The sequence below is a fragment of the Enhydra lutris genome, unplaced genomic scaffold (assembly GCF_002288905.1).
Source record: "Enhydra lutris kenyoni isolate GAN:26980312 unplaced genomic scaffold, ASM228890v2 scaffoldscaffold20, whole genome shotgun sequence".
NCBI lineage: Eukaryota > Metazoa > Chordata > Mammalia > Carnivora > Mustelidae > Enhydra > Enhydra lutris.
Window position 1 is genome coordinate 30,819,933 of NW_019154104.1, and position 24,468 is coordinate 30,844,400.

Genomic DNA, 24,468 nt, shown 5'->3' on the forward strand with positions numbered 1-24,468 from the left:
TGTGACGTAGGTTTGAGCTGTGTAAGAACAGCTGCCTCTGCGGTCCGTTTGTCCCCGTGACACCTGCTTGCTTGTGCAGCTGGTGCATGCCCACATATCGATAACATCCCTTCTTTTGGTTTTAATTCAGATAAGAGAGGTATGGAATACTTACGAGCTAGACTTGGTTAACTATCAGAACAAGTGTCGCTTGATCCGAGGCTGGGATGACCTCTTCAACAAGGTCAAAGAGCACATCAACAGCGTCTCGGCCATGAAGCTGTCTCCGTATTACAAGGTACCGTTGCTGGGGAAGCCTTCCCTCTCACTGAGCATCCTCCTGCACTTTCTCTGTAATATCGTTTGACTGGTTTTTGAAGTATAAGTCAAACAAGTTGACCTAATTTGCATTTTTTTTAGTAAGCTTTGGCATATCTATGAGTGAAAGGTTTAGCAGCTGGGATCTGCTTTCCGTCTGTCCACTAGGTTTTTGAGGAAGATGCCCTGAGCTGGGAAGACAAGCTGAACCGGATCATGGCTCTCTTTGACGTGTGGATCGACGTGCAGAGACGGTGGGTCTATCTGGAAGGCATCTTCACGGGCAGTGCGGATATCAAGCACCTGCTTCCGGTGGAAACACAGCGGTTCCAGAGGTATGACCTGTGGCCAGGGAGCAAGAGAGCCGGGTCGTAGACGCGCCTGCTGACCGCTCTCACGTAAAAACTAACCATGGCTTCAATTGGATTTGTAGTATCAGCACGGAGTTTTTGGCTCTGATGAAAAAGGTATCCAAGTCCCCCCTTGTTATGGACGTTCTGAACATCCAGGGGGTCCAGAGGTCTCTGGAGAGGCTGGCAGACCTGCTGGGAAAGATCCAGAAGGCATTGGGAGAGTACCTGGAAAGGGAGCGATCGTCTTTCCCCAGGTAAGATGCCTGCTCTGACTTGGCAGAAGCGAAGTTCAGTTTCGAGAGCCATCTGCTCTCCCTTTGGGGCTGTGTGTTGACTGTTTTCACACCAGGAGTTGTGTTTCCAATAATCCGTTCAATGAATACTTCTCTCTTTTTGTGCACGTATTCCTAATTATAGTGGATAATCCCTCATTTTTCCCTTGCATTTGTTTATGAAGCTTCACTGAAACTATTATCCACCCTTCCAGGCACCTCATAACTCTTAAAAATTCAGCTCTGGTTATTTTCCAAGTGGTATTTCTTCCTTTCTGCATAGTTTGATTACTATAAATTGAATAGGCTTTTAAGAAATAAGACTATGTAAAAGGTAAAATAAGTAAATAAAAAGTCCATGATGTAAGGCAAATGACATGAAATCCGTGGAATTCCTTTTCAGTAATTTCTAAGATAAATATGTGTTGCCTGGGTGGCTCAGTGGGTTCAGCCTCTGCCTTCAGCTCAGGTTGTGATCTCAGAGTCCTCGGGCTCTCTGCTCAGTAGAGAGCCTGCTTCCCCCTCTCTCTCTGCCTGCCTCTCTGCCTACTTGTGATCTTTCTCTTTCTGTCAGATAAATAAATAAATAATAAAATCTTAAAAAAAAAAAAATATGGGGGCCCTTGGGTGGCTCAGTAGGCTAAGCCTCTGTCTTCAGCCCAGGTCGTGATCTCAGTGTCCTGGGATCAAGGCCCACATCAGGCTCTCTGCTCAGCAGGGAGCCTGCTACCCCTCTCTCCCTCTCTGCCTGCCTCTCTGCCTGCCTCTCTGCCTACTTGTGATCTCTCTTTCTCTCTCTCTGTCAAATAAATAAATAAAATCTTTTAAAAAAGTATCTTCTGCTGAGGGCTGGAAAAAGTTTAATGTGGGGGCACCTGGGTGGCTCAGTGGGTTAAGCCTCTGCCTTCAGCTCAGGTCATGATTCCAGGGTCCTGAGATCGAGCCCCACATTGGGCTCTCTGCTTAGCAGGGAGCCTGCTTCCCCCCTCTCTCTCTCTCTGCCTGCCTCTCTGCCTGCTTGTGATCTCTCTCTGTCAAATAAATAAAATCTTAGAATAAATAAATAAAATCTTTGAAAAACATTTTTTTAAGATTTTATATATTTGACAGAGATCATAAGTAGGCAGAGAGGCAGGCAGAGAGAGAGAGAGAGAGAGAGGAGGAAGTAGGCTCCACGCTGAGCAGAGAACCCAACGCAGGGCTCGATCCCAGGACCCTGAGATCATGACTTGAGCCGAAGGCAGAGACTTAACCCACTGAACCACCCAGGCATCCCTTGAAGTTACATATTGATCGACTACTTACCTATGTATAATATTTTAGCAACTTGAATGCTATTTTAATTTTAGGTTCTATTTCGTGGGTGATGAAGATTTGCTTGAAATTATTGGAAACAGTAAGAATGTAGCTAAGTTACAGAAACATTTCAAGAAAATGTTTGCTGGAGTTTCGAGCATCATCCTGAATGAGGATAACTCTGTCGTCTTGGGCATTTCATCCCGTGAAGGAGAGGAGGTAGTTGAATGTGTGATTGTAGCTAAGAGTGCCTCTCTCCTGTCTCTGCAGTCTTCATTCTTGAACTGCGTTTATTCCAGGTCATGTTTAAAACTCCCGTGTCGATTACCGAGCATCCCAAAATCAACGAGTGGCTCACGCTGGTGGAAAAGGAGATGAGAGTCACGCTGGCTAAACTTCTTGCTGAGTCTGTTACAGAAGTTGAGATTTTTGGTAAAGCAACTTCGATTGACCCGAATACATACATCACTTGGATTGATAAGTACCAGGTAAATGCAGCAGAAGTGGGTCAGCGTAAAGGCGGGTGCATGGGCTGGTGTCCGAAATGATCCTTTGGTTCTTGTGTCTTGTGTCGCTCAGGCCCAGCTCGTGGTTCTGTCAGCCCAGATCGCCTGGTCTGAAAATGTGGAGACCGCGCTGAGCAGCATCGGGGGCAGTGGGGACGCGGCGCCCCTGCACTCCGTGCTGAGCAACGTGGAGGTCACTCTCAACGTGTTGGCCGACTCCGTCCTCATGGAACAGCCGCCACTCCGGAGACGGAAGCTGGAGCACTTGGTGAGTCCCGTGTCTGACTCGTTCCTCACCGGTCAGGTGCTTGTGCCTGCAAAGTCCTCTGATGGGTGTTAGGGAGAAAAGGAGGTGGCGAGTTTATGAGTCTGGTGTGGGTATTTACTGTCTGGTCCTGTCGGCAGGTGACCGAGCCAGAGTGGGGAGTTTTGTGTACACATCCTGGTAAACAGGAGGTGATAAGCTTGGATCAGGGCTTTCTGCTCTTGCTCCGCATCCCTTCCCAGAGCAGCGCCCAGGGGCCGGCGCCCGTGCTGCAGCTAGACTATGAGGTCGGAGACGCATGTCCTGCCCATTGCAGAGTTTGCACTTAAAGTAGTTTTGTTGGTTGTTTGGTTTTGCTGCAGCTCAATTCTGCCCATTTCCAGTGTGTAAATAACAGCTCTGTTGGGTTTTGTGTTTTTTTTTTTTTTAAGATTTTATTTATTTATTTGACAGATATCACAAATAGGCAGAGAGGCAGGCAAAGGGCCGGGGGTGGGGAGCAGGCTCCCTGCTGAGCAGAGAGCCCCATGCGGGGCTCGATCCCAGGACCCTGAGATCATGACCTGAGCCGAAGGCAGAGGCTTAACCCACTGAGCCACCCAGGCACCCAACTCTGTTGGTTTTAAGAATGAATTCACATTTTGGAATATTTACTAAAGCCACTGTAACTGGATCTTACATCTCAAGTTGAAGGTGTTCAAGGATCGCAGCCCCAGGAAAGGCACTGTACTTCTCCAGTCCCTGATGAATTTTCAGACTGACTCTCTGCTCAGATTACAGAGCTGGTTCACCAGAGGGATGTGACGCGGTCCTTGATCAAAAGCAAGATTGACAACGCCAAATCATTCGAATGGCTTAGCCAGATGCGCTTTTACTTTGACCCTAAGCAAACTGATGTGCTCCAGCAGCTGTCGATCCAAATGGCAAATGCCAAATTTAACTATGGCTTTGAGTACCTCGGCGTCCAGGACAAGCTGGTGCAGACCCCACTCACCGACCGCTGCTATTTGACCATGACTCAAGCCTTAGAGGCCAGGCTGGGAGGGTCCCCGTTCGGTAAGTTACTCCACAGACCTGGACGGACGGAGTGTGAAGAGTAAGCATACTTTGTAAAGAGTAAACCAGTGACTTTAAACCTATTTCTTAATTTTGTAGGTGGAACATTCTAGAATTTTAGATTTGTTTGTAGTTATTAAATCTTTGGTTTTGTAAATGAATTGTGTAAAGCCAAGATCCCTCCCCACGGACTCATGTGCTCCATCCTGCTCTTTAAATGACAGGGCCGGCCGGGACTGGGAAGACCGAGTCGGTCAAAGCTCTTGGCCATCAGCTTGGACGCTTTGTTTTAGTCTTCAACTGCGATGAAACCTTTGATTTCCAGGTGAGAAGCTTTCTGAATCCACCTAAAGTCTAGTGGCTTGAGAGGCCAGCTGGGGAGTGCCACCCTGGGCTCCTCTCCAGGCTGCTGGCCTCACAGCTCGGCATGGCTCATCCGCACTGCTGGGGACTGGGGGTGCCGTGACTCTGAGTGGGGCTCCAGTGTAGGTGCTCGGGCACTGACTTGAGCTGCATGTTCTTGGAAGAAATCGTTAGTGCCTGTGTCTGGGAATAAATTTTCTTTTTTCTTTTAAGATTTTATTTTTTTGACAGAGGCACAGCGAGAAGGGGAACACAAGCAGGGGGAGTGAGAGAGGGAGGAACAGGCTTCCTGCTGAGCAGGGAGCCTGATGCGGGGCTCGATCCCAGGAGCCGGGATCATGCATCCTGAGCTGAAGGCAGATGCTTCATGACTGAGCCACCCAGGTGCCCCGAGAATAAGTTTTCTTAACCAACTAAAGGCGATAGAATACAGAGAAGAGCTTTCTCATTAGGATTTCACTGGCACCGGCGGAGGAGGGTGCGGCGCACTGAAGCGCGCGCTGACAGTCACTGCAGCCAGCAACGGGCCTGCCCCGTGCGGCCCCTGCACCACGCACGTCCCTTGTCGGCCTTACGTCCCCTCCACAGCCAGCTGGGAGGGCGGCAGATGGAGGGCCCAGTCCAGCACCGGGACCACCGATCCAGCACCGAGACCCTCTCTCCGCTCTGGTTTCAGGCGATGGGACGGATCTTCGTGGGGCTGTGCCAGGTGGGCGCGTGGGGCTGCTTTGACGAGTTCAACCGCCTGGAGGAGCGGATGCTGTCGGCCGTGTCGCAGCAGGTGCAGTGTATTCAGGAGGCACTGCGGGAGCACTCCAACCCCAACTGTGACAAGAGTGAGACTTCCCTTTTTCTTTACAAGTTACTTAGCGACTGTGGAGGGAAAGCCCATGTGGGCTGGGTTCCGTTTCGCCACCTTAACGTGGCATTGAACTTCGCCTCCAGGACTCAGTGCTGCAGGCGGGGTGGCAAGACCTGAGATGATGCTGCATGGGCAGTCTGCTGCACGGGCAGTCTACACTGCTCAGACCAGAGCAGCCCACACCCTGTCTGCCCTGCCCAGGTGGACAAGAATCCCCGTGCTCCCTCCCACAGTACCTGCCTGCAGCACGTGTTGGGCCAGTGTGGGCCCTCCCAGCTCCCCTCCCCCTCCCTGCGTGCCCCTGGAGCCAGCCTTCCTGTCCGCCTGCTGGCAGAGTGTTCTTCCAGGGGGCCTTAGGGACATGCCCTCTGTCACTGTAGGAGGACCTGTGCTGAGAGGCTCTGGTCCTCTGCCTCGTTCCTACAAAGCCAGGCACACCGGTGGGGGCAGGGTGGGTGCTGGAGGGGTAATGGCAGCGGCGGCCGCCATGCAGGCGACTTGCGTTCTGCAATAGTAGGAACCTGTCTTACCAGAGGACTGGCGGAGCTCTCAGTGAAACAAAGGGGTATTAGAGCAGTGCTCGGGGTTCAAGTGTGGGTTCAGGTGTGGGTGGTGGCAGTTGATCCCAGGAAAAGGCAGTCCTTGGCATCTGAGCCAGTCAGTTGTGTCACGTGGATTGATTTTTATTTCTGCAACTGCTGTTGGGTTGCGCTTCTGTCCTTCCGTTGACCTTGTGACACCCGTCAATGCGGAAGCGGAGTGTGCGTTTTCTGCCCTTGGTGACTTTGTTCCACGTGCAGGCGGCTCTCACGTAGGTGGTGTGTGCACAGCTATGTCTGCCCAGGTAGGGTGACGTGCCTGGAGGAGCGCCAGAGAGCGGCTCCCCCGCAGGCCTGGGCTTTGAGCTTTAGAGGCTGATGGGGAGATGAGTGCTTTCAGGGAGATTTTAGCCTGGTTTTGAACATTTCAGATCTTAACGCCATTCTCTGATTTTCAGCCTCCGCCCCCATTACTTGTGAGCTGCTCAACAAGCAAGTGAAGGTGAGCCCAGACATGGCCATCTTCATCACCATGAACCCCGGCTATGCAGGCAGGTCCAACCTTCCCGACAACCTCAAGAAGCTGTTCCGGAGCTTGGCCATGACCAAGCCCGACCGGCAGCTCATCGCCCAGGTCATGCTGTACTCACAGGGCTTCCGCACCGCGGAGGTCCTCGCCAACAAAATCGTCCCATTCTTCAAGTGAGTGCCCAGAGTTACCCCGACCATGTGCTAGCGTGTGTGAGATGTGCCGCTGCGGTTCATCTCTGACCCTGGCACAGCTTTCCAAGTGTCCATGTCTGGTTTCTTGACTCTGTGGCTGCTTAGAGTGTGCTGTACGTTTTCTCTTTCAGACTGTGTGATGAGCAGCTCTCTTCCCAAAGCCATTATGACTTTGGTCTTCGAGCTTTGAAGAGTGTGCTGGTAAGTGCAGGAAACGTGAAGAGAGAGAGAATCCAGAAGATAAAGAGGGAGAAAGAAGAACGCGGGGAAGCAGTTGATGAAGGAGAAATTGCAGAAAATCTACCTGAACAAGAGGTTCGTACGTATGTTCTTCTAATCACTCACACCTTAAACACTAATTTTTTTTTAAAAAAGATTTATTTATTTGAGAGAGAGTGTGTGTGAGCAGGGGGAGGGGTGGGGGGAAGGGGTGGGCATAGAAGCAGACTTGCCACTGAGTGCCGAGCCTGACTTGGGGCTCCATCCCAGGGTCCCAAGATCATGACCTGAGCGAAAACCAAGAGTCAGAGGCTTTAACTGACTGAGCCACCTAGGCACCCCAGACACTAATATTTAAATTTGCCTTTTCAACATCTAAGCCATGGCTTGAGAGGCCCCATGGTGATCCCCCGGCCTGGGAAGGATGGGTAGAAGAACCTGTATTTGCACAGTGAACTGAGTTGCTAGCAGCCACATCTTTCTGACGTACCTTCTGGGGACATGGCAGTGGCCGTTCAAGCCGGGCTCCCCCCCAGGCCCCAACACCCCTGCTCAGAGCTCGTTTGTCTTCTCGCCATTAGATTCTGATCCAGAGCGTCTGTGAGACTATGGTGCCCAAGCTGGTGGCAGAAGATATCCCGCTGCTCTTCAGCCTCCTGTCGGACGTGTTCCCCGGGGTACAGTACCACCGGGGCGAGATGACTGCGCTGCGAGAGGAGCTGAAGAAGGTGTGCCAGGAGATGTACCTGACGTACGGAGACGGAGAAGAAGTCGGCGGGATGTGGGTTGAGAAGGTAAAGGGGGTTGACCCCGCTGGCTGCACTGCGCAGTCACGGCAGCCCCGGGCCCCAGGAAAGAGCCACGTTCGAGAGAATGGACCGTGAGGGCCAGGGGGCTGCTGCTTTATCAAGATGGGACCCAAGGCTTTTTTCATAAACATAAACCTAATGGTTTCCGTGAAAATTTCACGTATGTGGTGGAGTTCATTCTCTAGAAACACTGACACTTACGGAAATACTTATGGAAAGTATTTACTCCAGTGTAAGTTTTACCACTAGACTCGCCAACATCGTAGGGTTAACAGCATAAACCTGCTAACCCGTGTGGGTGGATGGTCTGTGTGGGCTTCTTTTCTCTCCTTGCTCTGGGAGACTGAGCAGCATACGGTTACACGGCTGCATGCTGACCGGACCAGCGCCGGACGGGGTCGCGCAGGTGGCTCAGCCAGGGAGCCTCCACCCTCTCTAAAGGGGATCTTTTGAGGCAGCTGGGTCGGCGTCCCCTGTTCCTCTGGCTCCCAGCCGAAGAGCGCCCCTAGTTTAGTGAAAAGCCCTATTGAAATATTTTTTGCAGATGTGGCTCATGAACCGTTAACTTTAAAAGTTCCGGTATAGTGCTTGCATTTAGGGATTCAGAGCACATGTCTCGTGTCTGCTGCCACGAGGAGGGGCTGGAGAACCTTCTTGTTCTTCTCTGGAGTGGTTATGATGTGGTCTGTTTGGCCCGGCAGGTCCTCCAGCTCTATCAGATCACACAGATCAACCATGGCCTGATGATGGTGGGGCCTTCAGGAAGTGGGAAGAGCATGGCTTGGCGCGTGCTCCTCAAGGCTCTGGAGAGGCTCGAGGGTGTGGAGGGCGTGGCCCACATCATTGACCCCAAGGCCATCAGCAAAGACCACCTTTACGGAACCCTGGACCCCAACACCAGGGAGTGGACGGATGGGCTGTTTACACATGTCCTGAGAAAGTGAGTTTGCCACGATCCCCGCAAGTGGGACCTGGGTGCTCTGTCCTTACATTAGCGGCAGGTATTACTTTTCTAACCAAAACTGAATGAGTTAAGTCGTCACTGCAGAAACCATGTAGGTGAGCATCTCTGATCTCCGAATCTCAAGTTGGTCAACAGCTGTTTCAAAACCTTTCCAAACCAGGATCATAGACAACGTGAGGGGTGAGCTGCAGAAGCGCCAGTGGATCGTCTTCGACGGCGACGTGGACCCCGAGTGGGTGGAGAACTTGAACTCGGTGCTGGATGACAACAAGCTCCTGACTCTGCCAAATGGCGAGCGCCTCAGCCTTCCGCCCAACGTAAGTGGCCTTCTTTGGGGCGTCAGACCAGGCGGCCTGTGTGCTAGCAGAGTGCCGCTTTGGAGGTGAGGCTCCAGGGTCTGTAGCAGCGGTCAGCCAGGTGAGTAGTTTTCAGGGTTGACGGAGTCTCCTGGTGCTAGATTTTTCCAGTCCTTTGGCTGGCAAGAAATAGTTCCATTGGACCAATACCTTTCTGCTGTCAGCTAAATGTTAAGCATACTCCGTAATTCCCGATTAACACTCCTAACCGAACATTAGGGGCTTGTCGTTAGGATTTCTGTAAAGTTACCTTACATCTGGGAAGTGGTAAAGTGGAGTAATTTAGATATGGAAGCTGTCAAAGCTGTCCCTCGGAAATGAGCTTTTGGTCCAGGCCCTGGACACACCACCGGATAGGTAAGGAAACGTTCGTGGGCCTGGCAAGGACTCGCATCCTACTGAAGGTCCAGCAGGAGAAAACCAGACCAAACCCCTGCTGTCCTGGGACACACAGTCTGACGTGATGATAGAAAACCAAGGGAAACAGTGTTAGGTGGTAAGGGGATAACAAGCTGGAAGAGAGTGGTGGGTGTTGGCGAGATCTGGAGGGTGCCCTGTCGGGAAGGGCAACCTGGAAGCATCCCCAGGAAGTGTCTGTAGAGATCGAGGCAGGTGGAAGAGCCAGTCTGTGGGCCTCCGGGTGTGCCGGTTCCAGCTGAAGGGGCCGAGAGCAGGGGGCTCGGTCAGAGATGCGAGGACCAAGGTGAGAGAGGTGGGTGAGACCAGGGGAAGGGGGCCGCCGGATCAAGTTCAGGGGGGTCGCCGTGAGGACTGTCACGTGCCTGCTGGGGGCGTCAGGAGCCTCGGGAGAGTCTGGGTCGGATCCCTCCGGCTGCCGGCTGCAGTGCAGTTGCAGGGAGTGGGGTGGGGGCCAGGGGACTGCCCAGGAGCTGGGCAACCGTCCAGGCACGGCCATGGGTGTGGGCCGGAGGCGTTGGCAGTGCGGGAGCTGCTGAGTTCTGCTGTAATTTAAAGTTCCTGCTGGTGGGACTGGCCGAGGGGCCAGAGATGGGCGTGAGAACAAGGAGGAACCGTTTTGGAAGAGCAGCTGGTGCATGTGAACCTTTGGACCAGCATTGGTGGTTGTCATCATGTCAGAAACCGAGCCGGGGGTGCCTGGTGCCGCTCAGGAAAGTGCGCTTGGACTTTCGTCTGTTTGTTTGTTTGTCTGTTTGTTTGGTTTTTGTGTTTTTTTTATTTGACAGATCACAAGTAGGCAGAGAGGCAGGCAGAGAGAGACAGGAGGAGGAGGCAGGCTCCCTGCTGAGCAGAGAGCCCGATGTGGGACCCTGAGATCATGACCTGAGCCGAAGGCAGAGGCCTCAACCACTGAGCCACCCGGGCGCCCTTGGACTTTTGTCTTGATTGACTTGTCAGGTCTTTCTGTTGTGGCTTGTTGTCCAGTAGATCCTGACCATTGCTGGGAGGAGATTGCTCTCCTGTGGGGCGGGCTAGCCCCGAGGTTAAGGCTCGGGAATCAGACCATCTGGTTTGAATCTCAGCCCCATTTTCAGCACTAGACCTGGGGGGGGGTACACTTCCCCATCTGCGGAACAGAGACACTGACTGACTTGCCTGCCTCAGGGATCAGGGTGAAGGTTGCTGGGTTCAGGCGGGGAATGTGGCAGCCATACCGGCCTGGGGTAAGGCTAGTGCTCCTCTGCCGCCAGTGCCCCCTCCAAGGGGGCTGTTCTCTCCTCCAAGAGTGCATCTCCAGGGCTCACCTGCTCTTCTCCCAGCACACACGCTTCTGACCCAGATTCTTCTATTTTTTTCTTTAAGATTGAGCCACCCAGGCACCCCTAAATACATCAGTCGTTACGCGTCTGCCTTCGGCTCAGGTCATGATCTCAGGGTCCTAGGTTCAAGTACCTGCATCGGGCTCCCTGCTCAGCAGGGAGTCTGCTCCTCCCTGTCCCACTCCCCGTGCTGGTGTACCCTCTCTAGTTGTATCTGCCAAATAAATCTTAGGGAGGAAAAAGATTTATGTATTTATTTTAGAGAGTGCACAAGTGCTCGTGTGTGCAAGCAGAGAAGAGGGGCAGGGACTGGGGGGATGGAATCCTCAAGCAGACCCTGCTGAGTGTGGAGTCCAGCAGGGCGCTGGATCCCACAACCCCGAGATCATGACCTGAGCCGAGGCCAAGAGTCGAACACTCGGCTGACCGAACCCCCCAGGCACCCGCCCTTCCCAGACTCTTGCGGAGAGCAGCTCGTGGATGGTATAGTGGTGGCAGTCATAGACGTTTTCACTTGCAAACAAAGTGAACTAAGTACAAAAATATTATAATTGTTCTTTCACTGTGTGCGTAGGTAAAAGAATTTTAACGTCTTGAGTTTCTACCGGACCCACATTGTTAATATGCTGTTTTCTCTCCAGGTGCGAATAATGTTTGAAGTGCAGGACCTGAAGTACGCCACGCTGGCCACGGTGTCGCGCTGCGGCATGGTCTGGTTCAGTGAGGACGTGCTCAGCACGGATATGATCTTCAACAACTTCCTGGCCCGGCTGCGCAGCATCCCCCTGGATGAAGGGGAGGACGAGGCCCAGCGCCGGCGCAAGGGCAAAGAGGACGAGGGGGAGGAGGCCGCCTCCCCAATGCTGCAGGTGCGAGGCCGTCAGCGCTCTGCCCGGTGCAGCCACAGATCTGCCTCGGAGAGAGCAGGGACGTTCCACCTCCCAAGGGCCGGGGAGCCAGGGAACCGTGGTACTCTTCGCGGGTGGTCTCTGCTCGTCTGTTGAACAAGGGCTCTCGCGGGAGGTTCGCATAGTCAGTGCCGTCTTATACCAGCTCCCAAGGAAGGAGTCTCCTCTGCCGAAGTGAAGACGTGTTTGGGAAAATTTAAAGAATTCTTTTGGTTATCTGACTTTTCTTTGCAAATTGATGAAACACTGCGTTTTCCCATTTCAATGGTGAAAGCCCGTGTTTCTAGGAAATGTGGTCGAGGACTACCAACATAAAGGAAAACGAGTAAGGGTTGGTCATTGAAGGTTATCCAAAAAAAAATTGTAGGTCACATGACCCTCTCCTGGGCTTAAGTGAGAATATATATGAAAGCCTCTGGGCTTTCTGAAATACTAGTTCCGTATCGTTTACTGCCTCTTGCAGATCCAAAGGGACGCAGCCACAATCATGCAGCCGTATTTCACCTCCAATGGCCTGGTCACCAAGGCCCTGGAGCACGCCTTCAAGCTGGAGCACATCATGGACCTGACACGCCTCCGCTGCCTGGGCTCGCTCTTCTCCATGCTGCACCAGGCCTGCCGGAACGTGGCCCAGTACAACGCCAACCACCCCGACTTCCCCATGCAGATCGAGCAGCTGGAGCGCTACATTCAGGTCGGGGGGCACGTGCGTGGAGGGGGAGCAGGGCTCCACCGGGGCCGGGCATGCACGAGCTCTGTGCGCCTCCCGAAACTAGGTGCCCGCTGGGAGGTGTTCTCTCTCCTGGGCACAGGGTCAGGCTTTCATGGGGGCCAAGAAAGGTGCCTCTGTGTCCATGAGCCAAGAATGCTGGGAACCTCTTTCTTCAAGGTTATTGTTGCTGAAAGTGTCTTTATTGTTGTAACTGTATTTAAAAATGGGTTTTGTTTTTTCTTTCAATAGCGGTATCTGGTTTATGCCATACTCTGGTCCTTGTCTGGAGACAGTCGGCTGAAAATGAGAGCAGAGCTGGGTGAATACATCCGGAGAATCACGACAGTGCCGCTGCCCGCCGCGCCCAACATACCAATCATCGATTACGAGGTAGGGGCTCAGAGGGCGTGGCCTTCTTCCCCTTGATCTTGCCACGTTGGCTTAATTCCTCCCAGAGCCACCTCACCGTGGGCTTGGCTTACTCTTTCCATTTCATAAAAAGGTTCCGATCTTTGTTTTATGCGGTACAAAAGGAAAGCAGATGGATATGCAGGTTGTTCTGTGTGAAAACAAGCGAGTCTGTAAGTGAGGTAGTGTGTGGCTCCCAGAGTGACCCGCGCCCCTTCTCTGGGTGTAGGTGTCCATCAGCGGAGAGTGGTCACCCTGGCAGGCCAAGGTGCCTCAGATTGAAGTGGAGACGCACAAGGTGGCGGCCCCTGACGTCGTCGTGCCGACTCTGGACACTGTCCGCCACGAAGCCCTCTTGTACACCTGGCTGGCTGAGCACAAGCCACTGGTCCTGTGTGGCCCCCCGGGCTCTGGCAAAACCATGACGCTCTTTAGCGCCCTCCGGGCCTTGCCTGACATGGAGGTAAAGAGGCTGGGACGTGGGCAGCAAGCCTTCTGGTCCTCAAATGCGGGATGGGGCTTACGGGCCTTCGTTTGGTTCTTCCCATCCGAAGGTTGTGGGTCTTAACTTCTCGAGTGCGACCACCCCAGAGCTGCTGCTGAAGACGTTCGACCACTACTGTGAGTACAGACGCACACCGAACGGGGTCGTCCTGGCTCCTGTTCAACTTGGGAAGTGGCTGGTCCTATTCTGTGATGAGATCAACTTGCCGGACATGGATAAATACGGGACCCAGAGGGTCATATCCTTCATCAGACAGGTGTGTACATCCCCGAGTCCCCGCTGCCCTTGCTCGCGTTTGCTCCTGCCGAGCTAACACTCCCGCTTGCCCTCAGATGGTGGAGCACGGAGGCTTTTACCGAACCTCAGACCAAACGTGGGTGAAGCTGGAGAGAATCCAGTTTGTCGGGGCTTGTAATCCACCCACCGATCCTGGAAGAAAGCCCCTGTCTCACAGGTAACACCGCTCTGTAGACCTCCCTTACCTCACAACATCCTATTCCACGATTGCTTTAGATGTAGCACAATGAAAATCTGGTTTCAATTATAAAAAGGAAACAAAATACTGCTTATCATAGGGTGGCCCCTGGGCTCCTTTCGCTGTGCTGCGATCCCAGGAAAACAGACTTGAAAACAAAAGCTCCGACTCTCTGGGGGGGTAATGGGGTAACTGCCGCAGACCTGTGGGGCCAAAGTGGGGCCGAAGCCGGAATCCCTTTCCCATCTTTGCTTGGCTCTTGCAAGTTTTTTGCATCTATGTGTCCGGCCCGGGCATGAGAGGTTTGTGTGCGTCGCTGTGTGAACTGTGACATGAAGCCTGTGTGGGTCGATTAGGAAGGCACTTGGGGCTGGGCGATTCAGGCGCACTGCTCGTCACTGGAGTGGCTGAGCCGGCTGTCCTCACAGATTCTTGCGGCACGTGCCTGTTGTGTATGTGGATTACCCGGGACCCGCCTCCCTGACACAGATCTACGGCACCTTCAACCGGGCCATGCTCAGGCTCATCCCGTCCCTGCGCACATACGCCGAGCCACTCACGGCCGCCATGGTGGAGTTCTATACCATGTCTCAGGTACTCGGGGCTTCTCTGCTCCTCTGGGAACTAAAGAACGCTGTTATAAGTTTGGGCTTTAGTGAGGGGTGCCTGGGTGACATCTGCCTTTGCCTCAGGTCATGATCTTAGGGTCCTGGGATCAAGCCCCCACATCAGGCTCTCTGCATGGTAGGAATCCTGCTTCCCTCTCTCCCACTCCCCTGCTTGTGTTCCCTCTCTCACTGTGTGTCTCTTTGTGTCAAATAAATAAATAAAATCTTAAAAAAAAAAAAAAGTGGGCTTTAGTGAAAAAGAGACGGTTCTTGTGACTTGCCTGTTTCGGGGAAGACTTCCAAGAGCACTTCGAGTGCTGCCCGTCTGCCCATGGGGACAGTGTTGCACTCCTAGTGCTTTATGAACACCTCCTGTTCCGTGTTGCAAATGTTTCCTGGTGTTTAGTTTGCTTTTAATTTTTTAGAACTGCAACTTTCTCTGCAGAAATTTTAATGTCATTTTTTGTCTTTATTTCTGCTTTTCAAATCATGCTTTCCCTGAACTTAGGGATTACATTTTTATTTTTTTTTTTTTAGATTTTATTTATTTGACAGAGAGAGATCACAAGTAGGCAGAGAGGCAGGCAGAGGGGGCGGGAAGCAGGCTCCCTGCTGAGCAGAGAGCCTGATGCCGGGCTCCATCCCAGGACCCTGAGATCAGGACCCGAGCCAAAGGCAGAGGCTTAACCCACTGAGCCACCCAGGTGCCCCAAGGAATTACCTTTTTTAAGGTGTTTTTGGAAGAATTTTTTGTAGTTTCTTTCAAAGATAATTTCAGTATCAGAGTGAGTAGCTCGCATCGAATTTTGTTCTGGCTAGTTGTCCAGTTGTTCCAACATTACTAATTCATCCTTCAGTATTCCAGGGCTTAAGTGGTTCATTTTCAATATAAAAATGTTATACAGCATTTGCTCTTTTATTCATTTTTCACGTCTTAAGATATTTACACGTACCTCCACTTTTCTAAACTGCAGGAGAGATTCACTCAGGACACACAGCCCCACTATATCTACTCCCCCCGTGAGATGACGAGGTGGGTGCGAGGGATCTTCGAGGCCCTGAGACCTCTGGAGACTCTGCCCGTGGAAGGCCTCATCCGGATTTGGGCACACGAAGCCCTGCGTCTCTTCCAAGACAGGTAAAGCCGAGGATGCGGTTAGCTCCATGCTTCCCTGCTCCCTCTCTTAACCACCCTCCAAGGTAGGGTCTGTGCAAGGCTGGGCTGGCCAGATTTGAGCCAGGCTCTGCTGATGGTGGAAGGAAGCAGACAAAGTCGGCCTTGTGTCTGGGCGCTGAGCACAGCCGCCACCCCCCCCCCCCCCCCCCCCCCCCCGCCGTTGATCGGTCTCAGGGAGCGGGGACTGCCCTGGGCTGCTTACTGAATGGCATGGGGCGAGGCACTTCCATTAACCTCTGCAGCCGTCAAGTGGGCACCGCCTAATCTGGTCAAAGCTAGAGGTCTCGAGAATTCGAATGCCTTCCAGGGGCACCTGGCTCTTGACCTTGGGGTCATGAGTTCAAGTCCCACATTGGATGTAGAGATTACTTAAAAACAAAACCAGAAACCCACAATTGAATGCCTTCTAACGACTACCTGGCATAGGGTTTCCATGACCACCAACTCCTCACCCTCCATCCTTTTATCAGAGGGTTTGCAGCTCTGTCCCTGGGACTTCAGTTTTCTCTTCCTGTCAGTTGCTTGCCTCAGGAGTTGCCTTGCAGCTTCTGAGTTTTTCTAGGGACGTCACCAGTACTTAGTGGATCACGGAAACTTGTGGTTTGAGTCGCAGGAAACGCCAGAGTGAAAAGTTGAATTTTTACCTCTTGAGGAATCTTGTCAATTATTTTTCTTTAGCCAGAACCAAATTCTTACATTCTTTATACTTGAGTAAGATCTTTGACAATAAATTCTTAATTTTCCTAGTCCTGTCTTGTCATTTTTTTTCTCTTCTTTTTCTTGTATTTTTAATTTTATATAATGTTAGTCTACATGGACTTACAGGCTCAGTTTAGGCTGGTGAGGAAAAGTTAAACTTGTGTTGCTTTGACTCCAAATTTCTAAGCAGTAGATCTTAATTGATTTTCTATTTAATGTGGCACCACGGTTTCCTGCCCAAATTATTTGGGGAAATGTTCTGCCTGTGAACTGGGTTACTCAGAACAGTGTAGGAGGGCAAGCCTCCAATGGCAGTCCAGGTCCCCTTACTCCAGGGGTGAGTGTGAGACAGCCAGTCCCTCTGACCACTCACCATCCCAGGTGTACATGCTTGGTAGCAGTTAGTGGTTCTTCCCTGGGAGAACCCAAGGTGGATGGCTCCCTCCAGACTGAGAAGTACCTATCCATTTGGCAATTGCACCGCTAGACCAGGAGGCAGGACTCCGGGCGGCTTCTCTCATCTGTGCTTTCAAGGAGTCCCAGAATGTTGCTTTATTATAGATTTCCGGCTTTCAAATCAGGCTCCTTGGAGTCCTTGAGTTCCACACAGCTGCCCTGACCAAGAGCCCAGCGTCCCAGATGGGCGAAGTAAGGGGGAGCAAGGAACATGCTAGCTTTTTTTTTTTTTTTTAAGATTTTATTTATTTTTATTTGACAGACAGAGATCACAAGTAAGCAGAGAGGCAGGCAGAGAGAGAGGGGGAAGCAGGCCCCCCGCCGAGCAGAGAGCCGGATGCGGGGCTCGATTCCAGGACCCTGGGATCACGACCTGAGCCGAAGGCAGAGGCTTTAACCCACTGAGCCACCCAGGCGCCCCTAGCTTTTTTTTTTTTTTTTTTTTTTTTAAATTAAAAAACAAAACTCTCTAGCACTCTTTTTTAATGAAAAATAGAAAAAATTTGAGCTATAATACAATTTTACCAAATTTCCCAAAATACCAGAGACAAAATTTTGTTTTTATTAAAATGTAGCACTGGCAGTGGTGCTTGTAAATTCCGATTGGCTGCAGTAACCACAGGCCCTGCCTCCACTAGACCCGCCCCTGGTGGCCCACTAAGCGAATCACAGAGTCAGCTTCTCGGAAGGGGTCTGCCCCCATCCCCTCCACAAGGACAGGTCTGCTCTCACCTGCTTGCTCTGTGGTTAAGCCCTGTGTCTCCAGCGGTGTGCAGGTCAGTCCCCTGTTCCTGTTCTCTTATTGCCCCCGTGATATCGGGAACTTTATATTAGGCAAGCTTAGAAGTTAGAGTCATATTGTCATTTTATCTTATTTTTTTTAAGATTTTACTTATTTGAGAGAGAGGGAGGGAAACAGAGCATGAGTGGGGGCAGAGGCCGAGGGAAACACAGACTCCCTGCTGAGCAAGGAGCCTGAAGTGGGGCTCGATCCCAAGGACTCTGGGATCATGACCTGAGCCAAAGGCAAAAACGCTCAACCAACCAGCCACCCAGGCGCCCCTCCTGTTGCTGTTTTAAAAAAAATCAGTGTGATTAGACATTATTAAAGGAGGTTTTCTGACTTTTATTTTTGCTTTTGTTTTTTAAATAATCTCTACACCTGGGGCGCCTGGGTGGCTCAGTGGGTTAAGCCTCTGCCTTCAGCTCAGGTCATGATCCCAGGGTCCTGGGATCAAGCCCCACATCGGGCTCTCTGCTCTGCAGGGAGCCTGCTTCCTCCTCTTTCTATGCCTGCCTCTCTGCCTACTTGTGATCTCTGTCTGTCAAATAAATAAATAAAATCTAAATGAATAAATAAATAATCTCTACACCCAACATGGGGCTTGCACTCATGACCCCAAGATCAAGAGTGTCACGCTCTGCCAGCTAAGCGGGCCTGGTGCCCCAAAGGAATTTTTTTAGATGTAGTGATTCCATAGCTTTGAGGGGTTTTACATTTAATGTCAAAATTTTTTATTGTTTAAGCTGTCTGGAATTCAGATTCTTAGGTTTTTCCATTTGTGGAAAATGAAGATTTCCGTAAAGCCTAATTCTGGCTCTTTGCAGTCGCCCTCAGCAAACCTGGTGTTTTCTCAGCATGGCCTCTGTTTGGACTGAAAGGCATTCCCTCTGCTTCCAACAGGCTCGTGGAAGACGAGGAGAGGCGCTGGACAGATGAGAACATTGACATGGTTGCTCTGAAGCACTTCCCCAACATAGACAAAGAGAAGGCGATGAGCCGGCCCATCCTGTACAGCAACTGGTTGTCAAAGGTAACAGATCTGTCATTTCAGAAATACTTCTGTCTTCTTAGAGTCATCTTCTAACCAAAAATACCTTTTTCCTGAAGAACCCGTGAGCACTGGGTGTAGGCTCGGTGCACTATGTATTTGCTGATAGCGTGGGGCCGATAATCCAGGAGTGTGGCTGGGGCCAGCTGGCCTGCTGTGTGTGTCCTCTTCCCGTGAGGCGACCACTACGAGAGTGGCGCCACTCCAGCCAGCAGGGGTCACAGCTTCCACGTATTTGCAGCAAAAGGGGGCTTTCCCTTTGCTTTCTCTTTCCTCACACTATAAAAATGAGCTACTTGTGAATAAGTTGGGTGAAAATATTTCATATACTTTGTACTAAACAAAGTTGACGTTCCCAGAATAGCTATGAGCTGTCCTTTTTCCAGAGGAGTAGGATGTTCTAGTAAGTTGTAGTTTCAGTACGCATTTCACTCAGTAGGAAGGGCAGACAGACGCAGGGATGAGCCAGAGCTTCCTGTCGGGAGCTCCCAGTCCAACATGGTAGAAATGGCTCTGTCTGGGGAGAGATCTCGGTAGAGCGGACCCTGGCGCTGGGTCTTAAAGAGGGCCACACAGAAGCGAGAGATAGCAAGATAGGTTTGTTTGGTGTTGCTAGAATTTTCTGCTTATTTCTGGACTCTAGATCCTAACCCTGCTCATTTATAGGCACCATCTTCTCCCAGTGGTTCATCCGTCGCCATTTCTATGGTGTCTTTTAAAGAGCAAATGTTGTTAAAGCTCCGTCATTTAACCCATAACTCATCTATAATTGTGTGCGTATGTGCATGCGTGCGTGCGTGTGTAGCTCCAGGTCTGTTTTGTTTCTTCCTGAGGAGTGTCCATTGTCCCCACACGGACCCAGCACTGTTGGCTGGATAATCCCTCACTTGACAGCATCTCTCCCGCCGCGGCCCCCCGCGGGCCCCCCGTGTGCAGGGGTCTGTTTCAGAGGCTCAGGCCTGCTCTGCTGCTCAGTTGCTTCCTGCGCTCAGGAAGGCGGTGAAGTCCGGTGGCAGAGGCCTTCACACTTGGTTCATCTTTAGGGACCTCTTGACCATTCCTCTTCCAAATGAAATTTAGAACTAGCTTGTCAGTTTGTGCTCAAACCACCAGTGCTGCCCACCCTTGGGATTGAGGCCGGGACCACATTGACTCTCTGTCAGTTTGGATGGAACTGACGTTCTTACCGTAGTGTGCTTTTCCCTGCGTGGTCGTGGTCTCGGTCTTCATTTATTTAGGTCCTTCTGTGAGGTCTTTTTTAGTGAAGGTCCATTTTCTCTACAAAAATTCTCCATTAGATCCAGTCCTAGTTAACTTACACTTTTGTTGTTATGCTGTAAATGATACCTTTTTTGCATTTTTTTAAAGATTTTATTTTTTTTTTAATTTTTTTTTTTTTAAGATTTTATTTATTTATTTATTTGACAGAGAGAGAGAGAGAGAGATCACAAGCAGGCAGGGAGGCAGGCAGAGAGAGGAGGAAGCAGCCTCTCCGCAGAGCAGAGAGCCCGATGCGGGACTGGATCCCGGGACACTGGGATCATGACCTGAGCCAAAGGCAGAGACTTTAGCCCACTGAGCCACCCAGGCGCCCCAAAGATTTTATTTTTAAACAATGTGTACACACAATGTGGGGCTTGAACCGAAAACCCTAAGGTCAAGAATCTCATGCTGTACCAACCGAGCCAGCCAGGCGCCCCTAAGTATATGGAAATACAATTGGCTAATAATGAAGATGATTTCTTAGTAATTTGGGTCTTACCTATTCTCCTACAGGATTACATCCCAGTCGACCAGGAAGAATTGAGAGACTACGTCAAAGCTCGGCTGAAAGTCTTCTATGAAGAAGAACTTGATGTCCCTCTGGTCCTGTTTAATGAAGTGTTAGACCACGTGCTCAGGATCGACCGGTGGGCTTTCTGTTGTGACAGGTCACCCCTGGCCTTGCTGCTGTTAACATAGTGTTGGGAGATCCTGCCAGGCCTCCCAACTGACCTTCCCCCACTTCGCCTCTACCCTCCTCTTGTCCCCCTTCCCCTGCCCTTCTCAGTCCAGCTTCTCTGTCACATACTTGCCTGCTGCTCAGCACTTAACTCGGCTCCTGCTAGCGGTCTGTGCCAACCGTGACTGAAAGCTCCGCTAGAATCGGGTCTGTCTGCCTCCTGCCATCTGAGTATCTGAGGACAGGACCATGTCCTGTGGGTCTTTGCACCCCCCAGTCCTGGCAGATAGCAATTGCTTAACAACTGTTCAACATACAGATTTAAGTTGAAACACATTAAAACTGTTGTACATTAACTCCTGAGAAAGTTTAGGACCTAAGCGTTGAAAGGGGACCAGATCATAAAAGCCTCAAATTTTATCTTTTTCTGATAATGTTTCAGAATATTCCGCCAGCCTCAAGGCCACTTGCTTCTAATTGGTGTCAGCGGAGCGGGAAAAACCACCCTGTCCCGTTTCGTGGCCTGGATGAATGGTTTGAGCGTGTACCAGATTAAGGTAGGTCTGCGACACTTGTGAGCCCCAACAACGGATTCCTGATGCACGCACAAGGCTCCTCGAACGAAAACAGACCTAACCTGGCCACTGTGTCCGCAGGTGCATAGGAAGTACACGGGGGAAGACTTCGATGAGGATCTTCGGACCGTGTTGAGACGTTCTGGCTGTAAGAATGAAAAGATCGCATTCATCATGGATGAGTCCAATGTGTTAGATTCCGGGTTCCTGGAGCGCATGAACACGCTGCTGGCCAACGGGGAGGTGAGCGCCCCTTGCGTGGTGCTGCCTGTGCGCCGTTCCGGGACACCAGGACTGGTTGGTAGTCGTGCTCTCTGGTTTGCCAGGTTCCCGGCCTGTTCGAAGGGGACGAGTATGCCACCCTGATGACCCAGTGCAAAGAGGGGGCCCAGAAGGAGGGCTTGATGCTGGACTCGCACGAGGAGCTATACAAGTGGTTCACCAGCCAGGTCATCCGCAACCTCCATGTTGTCTTCACCATGAACCCATCCTCAGAGGGGCTCAAGGACCGCGCGGCCACCTCCCCGGCGCTTTTCAACAGGTACGCTGGTGTCTGCCTGGCTCTGGGTCACGGGCAGCCCCGGTCTGGGGAGCTGTGGGAGACGTGGCCGTCTCTTTCAGGTGTGTGTTGAACTGGTTTGGGGACTGGTCCACGGAAGCCCTGTATCAAGTGGGCAAGGAATTCACAAGCAAAATGGACCTGGAGAAGCCGAATTACATCGTGCCCGATTACATGCCGGTCGTGTATGACAAACTGCCGCAGCCGCCGTCACACCGCGAAGCTATCGTGAACAGTTGCGTATTTGTTCACCAGACTCTGCACCAGGTGAGCTCCATGTCCGGACAGAGAGGAGCGCGGAGGCTCCCCGGTAGTAGACACAACACCATGGCCTGTTGGTGCCTCTCTCAGGAACACTTCCTCCTCCTCATTACCAGGCTGCACCCCCGGGGGTCACTGACCTTCGCTGCCCTCTGGCCGCGGCCTCTGTGAAGCGTTCTTCTCTGCTTTGCTTGTCTCACTGCCTGTGTGTGTGTGTGTGTGTCCTAGCTGTCCATTCCCAACCAGGGGTCAGCATGCTTTCCCTGTAAAAGGCCAGATAGTGAATGTCTTGGGCTTTGTGGACTAGGAGGTTTTTAAGCTACTCGGCCCTGCCTCAGTACGCAGCCTCCACAGGCCCACGTGTGAGCAGGTGGGTAGGGCCGTGTCCTCCAGCGCTGTGTTTGCAGAAACAGGCAGTGGCGGGATTTGGCCCACTGGCTGGGGTTTGCTCACTCCTTATCATGGAAGGGTCCCATTCGCTCCCCCCCTGTAAGGCTTTGTAAAAACCACTCTAAGCCTGCGGGTGTCCTGAGGACCGCTGCTCTGCTACACCTACAGGCCACCCCCACTGCCTCTGGGATGTGGCCTGGCCCTGGCTTCCCTTGCTGGTCTCATGTTCTGTTGCCCTGCACTAGCCTGAGGGGCCAGAGCAGCTGGTCACACATAGCTGTGCCCTCTTGCCCTCTTCCTGCTGCCATCTCTTACTTTGGTGTCCATGGAAAATCGGCAGAAATCAGAGGGGGCAGAGCGCACAGTACTCCAGTCATAGAACCTGTTCATATGGAGTACATGTCTGGGTCACCAAGGTCACCTCTGGGTTGTAGAGACGTTTGAGGAGAGAACTTAGGGGTCCGAGGGGCTCCCTGGGATCTCCCAGGAGGCTGAGCTGAGACCCCAGCTCAAGCGTGACTCCTGAGGGCCAAGTCCGTGCCACCACATCACCTGGCAGAGCAATTAGCTTTCTGAGGTGAAATCACCGAGAATGTCCTGAAGAGCGGTAAGATCGAACTGTTTTCTAAAAGGCTAACGCTCGGCTGGCAAAGCGCGGGGGCAGAACGATGGCCATCACACCTCGCCACTACCTGGACTTCATCAACCACTACGCCAACCTGTTCCACGAGAAGCGGAGCGAGCTGGAGGAGCAGCAGATGCACTTGAACGTCGGGCTCAGGAAAATCAAAGAGACAGTTGACCAGGTACATCCTAGGGGTTCGCCTCCCTTACGGGCAGGGGGCTGGCATGAGGCCCCTTTCCCGGTCATTTCTGCATCGTTCCGTTTTCCTCACGTGGCATCTGTCCCTCAGGTGGAGGAGCTGCGGCGCGACTTGAGGATAAAGAGCCAAGAGCTGGAGGTCAAGAACGCGGCCGCCAACGACAAGCTGAAGAAGATGGTGAAGGACCAGCAGGAGGCGGAGAAAAAGAAGGTGTGTGTTTGCCTCAGGAGCCCCAGCTGGCCAGGCCCGTGCCGGCCGTCTCTGGGAGCCTAGCAAGTCCGGTCTGAGTGGGCTTTGGGGTCTGACAGGTTGGGGTTGGGGGTGTCTGGGCGGGGCAGGGAGTGTTCAGGAGTCACTCAGCAAAGTAGCCAGGACCCATAGCCAAGCCTTCCTTGCTGTCTAGGTGATGAGCCAGGAAATCCAGGAGCAGCTGCATAAGCAGCAGGAAGTGATTGCAGACAAACAAATGAGCGTCAAGGAGGACCTGGACAAGGTGGAGCCTGCTGTCATCGAGGCCCAGAATGGTACGTCTGTGCGGACGGGTCTGGCTCCGTCCGTGGTGCTGTGGAGTGTGGGGACTGAGCCTGGTCGGTATCTCATGGCTTCCCGAAACGCTGGAGACTGCCTTCATCTCGGGAAGCAATGGTTTTTCGTTTGGGTGGTTGGTTTGTTGGTTGGTTGGTTGGTTGGTTGGTTTTTAAGATTTTATTTATTTATTTGATAGAGATCACAAGTAGGCAGAGAGGCAGGCAGAGAGAGAGAGCAGAGCTCTGCTGAGCAGAGAACCCGATGCGGGATTTGATCCCAGGACCCTGAGATCATGACCTGAATGGAAAGCAGAGGCTTAACCCACTGAGCCACCCAGGCGCCCCAGAAAGCGAAGCTCTTGTAACACTGCTTCCACCAGAGTGGAGCCCTTCTCATGAGAGATCGTTGACAAAATAAGGTTTATGTGAATACATGGGGTTTTTTTTAAAAATCTGGTGATAATTACGTGAATATGCTTTTACGAATCCCTGACTTGAACGTCAACAGAAATGCCGTGAAGCTCGCAGTGTCGCCATCTCATGGTTGTCCGAGCGCGCTCCGGCTGGGCCAGCGACTGCCTACCTAGGTGCCCTAGCGGCCGCTCTCCGACCTGCCTCCAGCTGGGCCTACCTGCGGACGCTGTGCCCATCCCTGCGGCCGCCCTGCCCCATGCTCCCTCCTGGCCCCACGGTGTTTGCTCCAAAGGCAAGGGCTTCCTCTTACACCTCAGGAGGAATTGACAGTGTCCAAACTATAGATTTTCCTTGAGAGTTGGATTAAATGAGAACTTAATATGGTTCTCACTGCCAAGTAACCACTGAGAAAGTGTTTTCATCAAAGTTCAGGCTGGACGACTGTTTCAGCTTGTGGAAGGCACCGACTGTCCTTTTAGAACTGTATTCACCCAGCCAGGCCGGCGGTTTCTAAATTCTGGCAGATTGAAAACATCTCTGCTTAAGTTGTGGAAGACACACACGTGATGAAAATGTC

The 24,468-nt window shown here is 52.0% G+C and overlaps 1 protein-coding gene across 1 annotated transcript in view; it reads left to right on the forward strand.

Moving 5' to 3' along the window:
• Positions 1–24,468, forward strand: part of LOC111148600 (dynein cytoplasmic 1 heavy chain 1) — a 67,992-nt gene that overhangs the window by 29,595 nt on the left and 13,929 nt on the right. Inside the window, exons 21-51 of the mRNA XM_022505303.1 lie at positions 131–277; positions 466–632; positions 731–904; positions 2,272–2,437; positions 2,518–2,706; positions 2,798–2,992; positions 3,763–4,045; positions 4,270–4,370; positions 5,085–5,244; positions 6,268–6,511; positions 6,664–6,847; positions 7,333–7,545; positions 8,262–8,500; positions 8,685–8,841; positions 11,261–11,488; positions 11,991–12,221; positions 12,489–12,629; positions 12,877–13,110; positions 13,202–13,408; positions 13,485–13,606; positions 14,056–14,221; positions 15,210–15,373; positions 18,252–18,381; positions 20,176–20,309; positions 20,784–20,898; positions 20,998–21,159; positions 21,243–21,457; positions 21,538–21,742; positions 22,759–22,932; positions 23,041–23,160; positions 23,354–23,474. Coding sequence (XP_022361011.1) covers positions 131–277; positions 466–632; positions 731–904; positions 2,272–2,437; positions 2,518–2,706; positions 2,798–2,992; positions 3,763–4,045; positions 4,270–4,370; positions 5,085–5,244; positions 6,268–6,511; positions 6,664–6,847; positions 7,333–7,545; positions 8,262–8,500; positions 8,685–8,841; positions 11,261–11,488; positions 11,991–12,221; positions 12,489–12,629; positions 12,877–13,110; positions 13,202–13,408; positions 13,485–13,606; positions 14,056–14,221; positions 15,210–15,373; positions 18,252–18,381; positions 20,176–20,309; positions 20,784–20,898; positions 20,998–21,159; positions 21,243–21,457; positions 21,538–21,742; positions 22,759–22,932; positions 23,041–23,160; positions 23,354–23,474 — 5,488 coding nt within the window. The remainder of the gene's footprint in view (positions 1–130; positions 278–465; positions 633–730; positions 905–2,271; positions 2,438–2,517; positions 2,707–2,797; positions 2,993–3,762; positions 4,046–4,269; positions 4,371–5,084; positions 5,245–6,267; positions 6,512–6,663; positions 6,848–7,332; positions 7,546–8,261; positions 8,501–8,684; positions 8,842–11,260; positions 11,489–11,990; positions 12,222–12,488; positions 12,630–12,876; positions 13,111–13,201; positions 13,409–13,484; positions 13,607–14,055; positions 14,222–15,209; positions 15,374–18,251; positions 18,382–20,175; positions 20,310–20,783; positions 20,899–20,997; positions 21,160–21,242; positions 21,458–21,537; positions 21,743–22,758; positions 22,933–23,040; positions 23,161–23,353; positions 23,475–24,468) is intronic.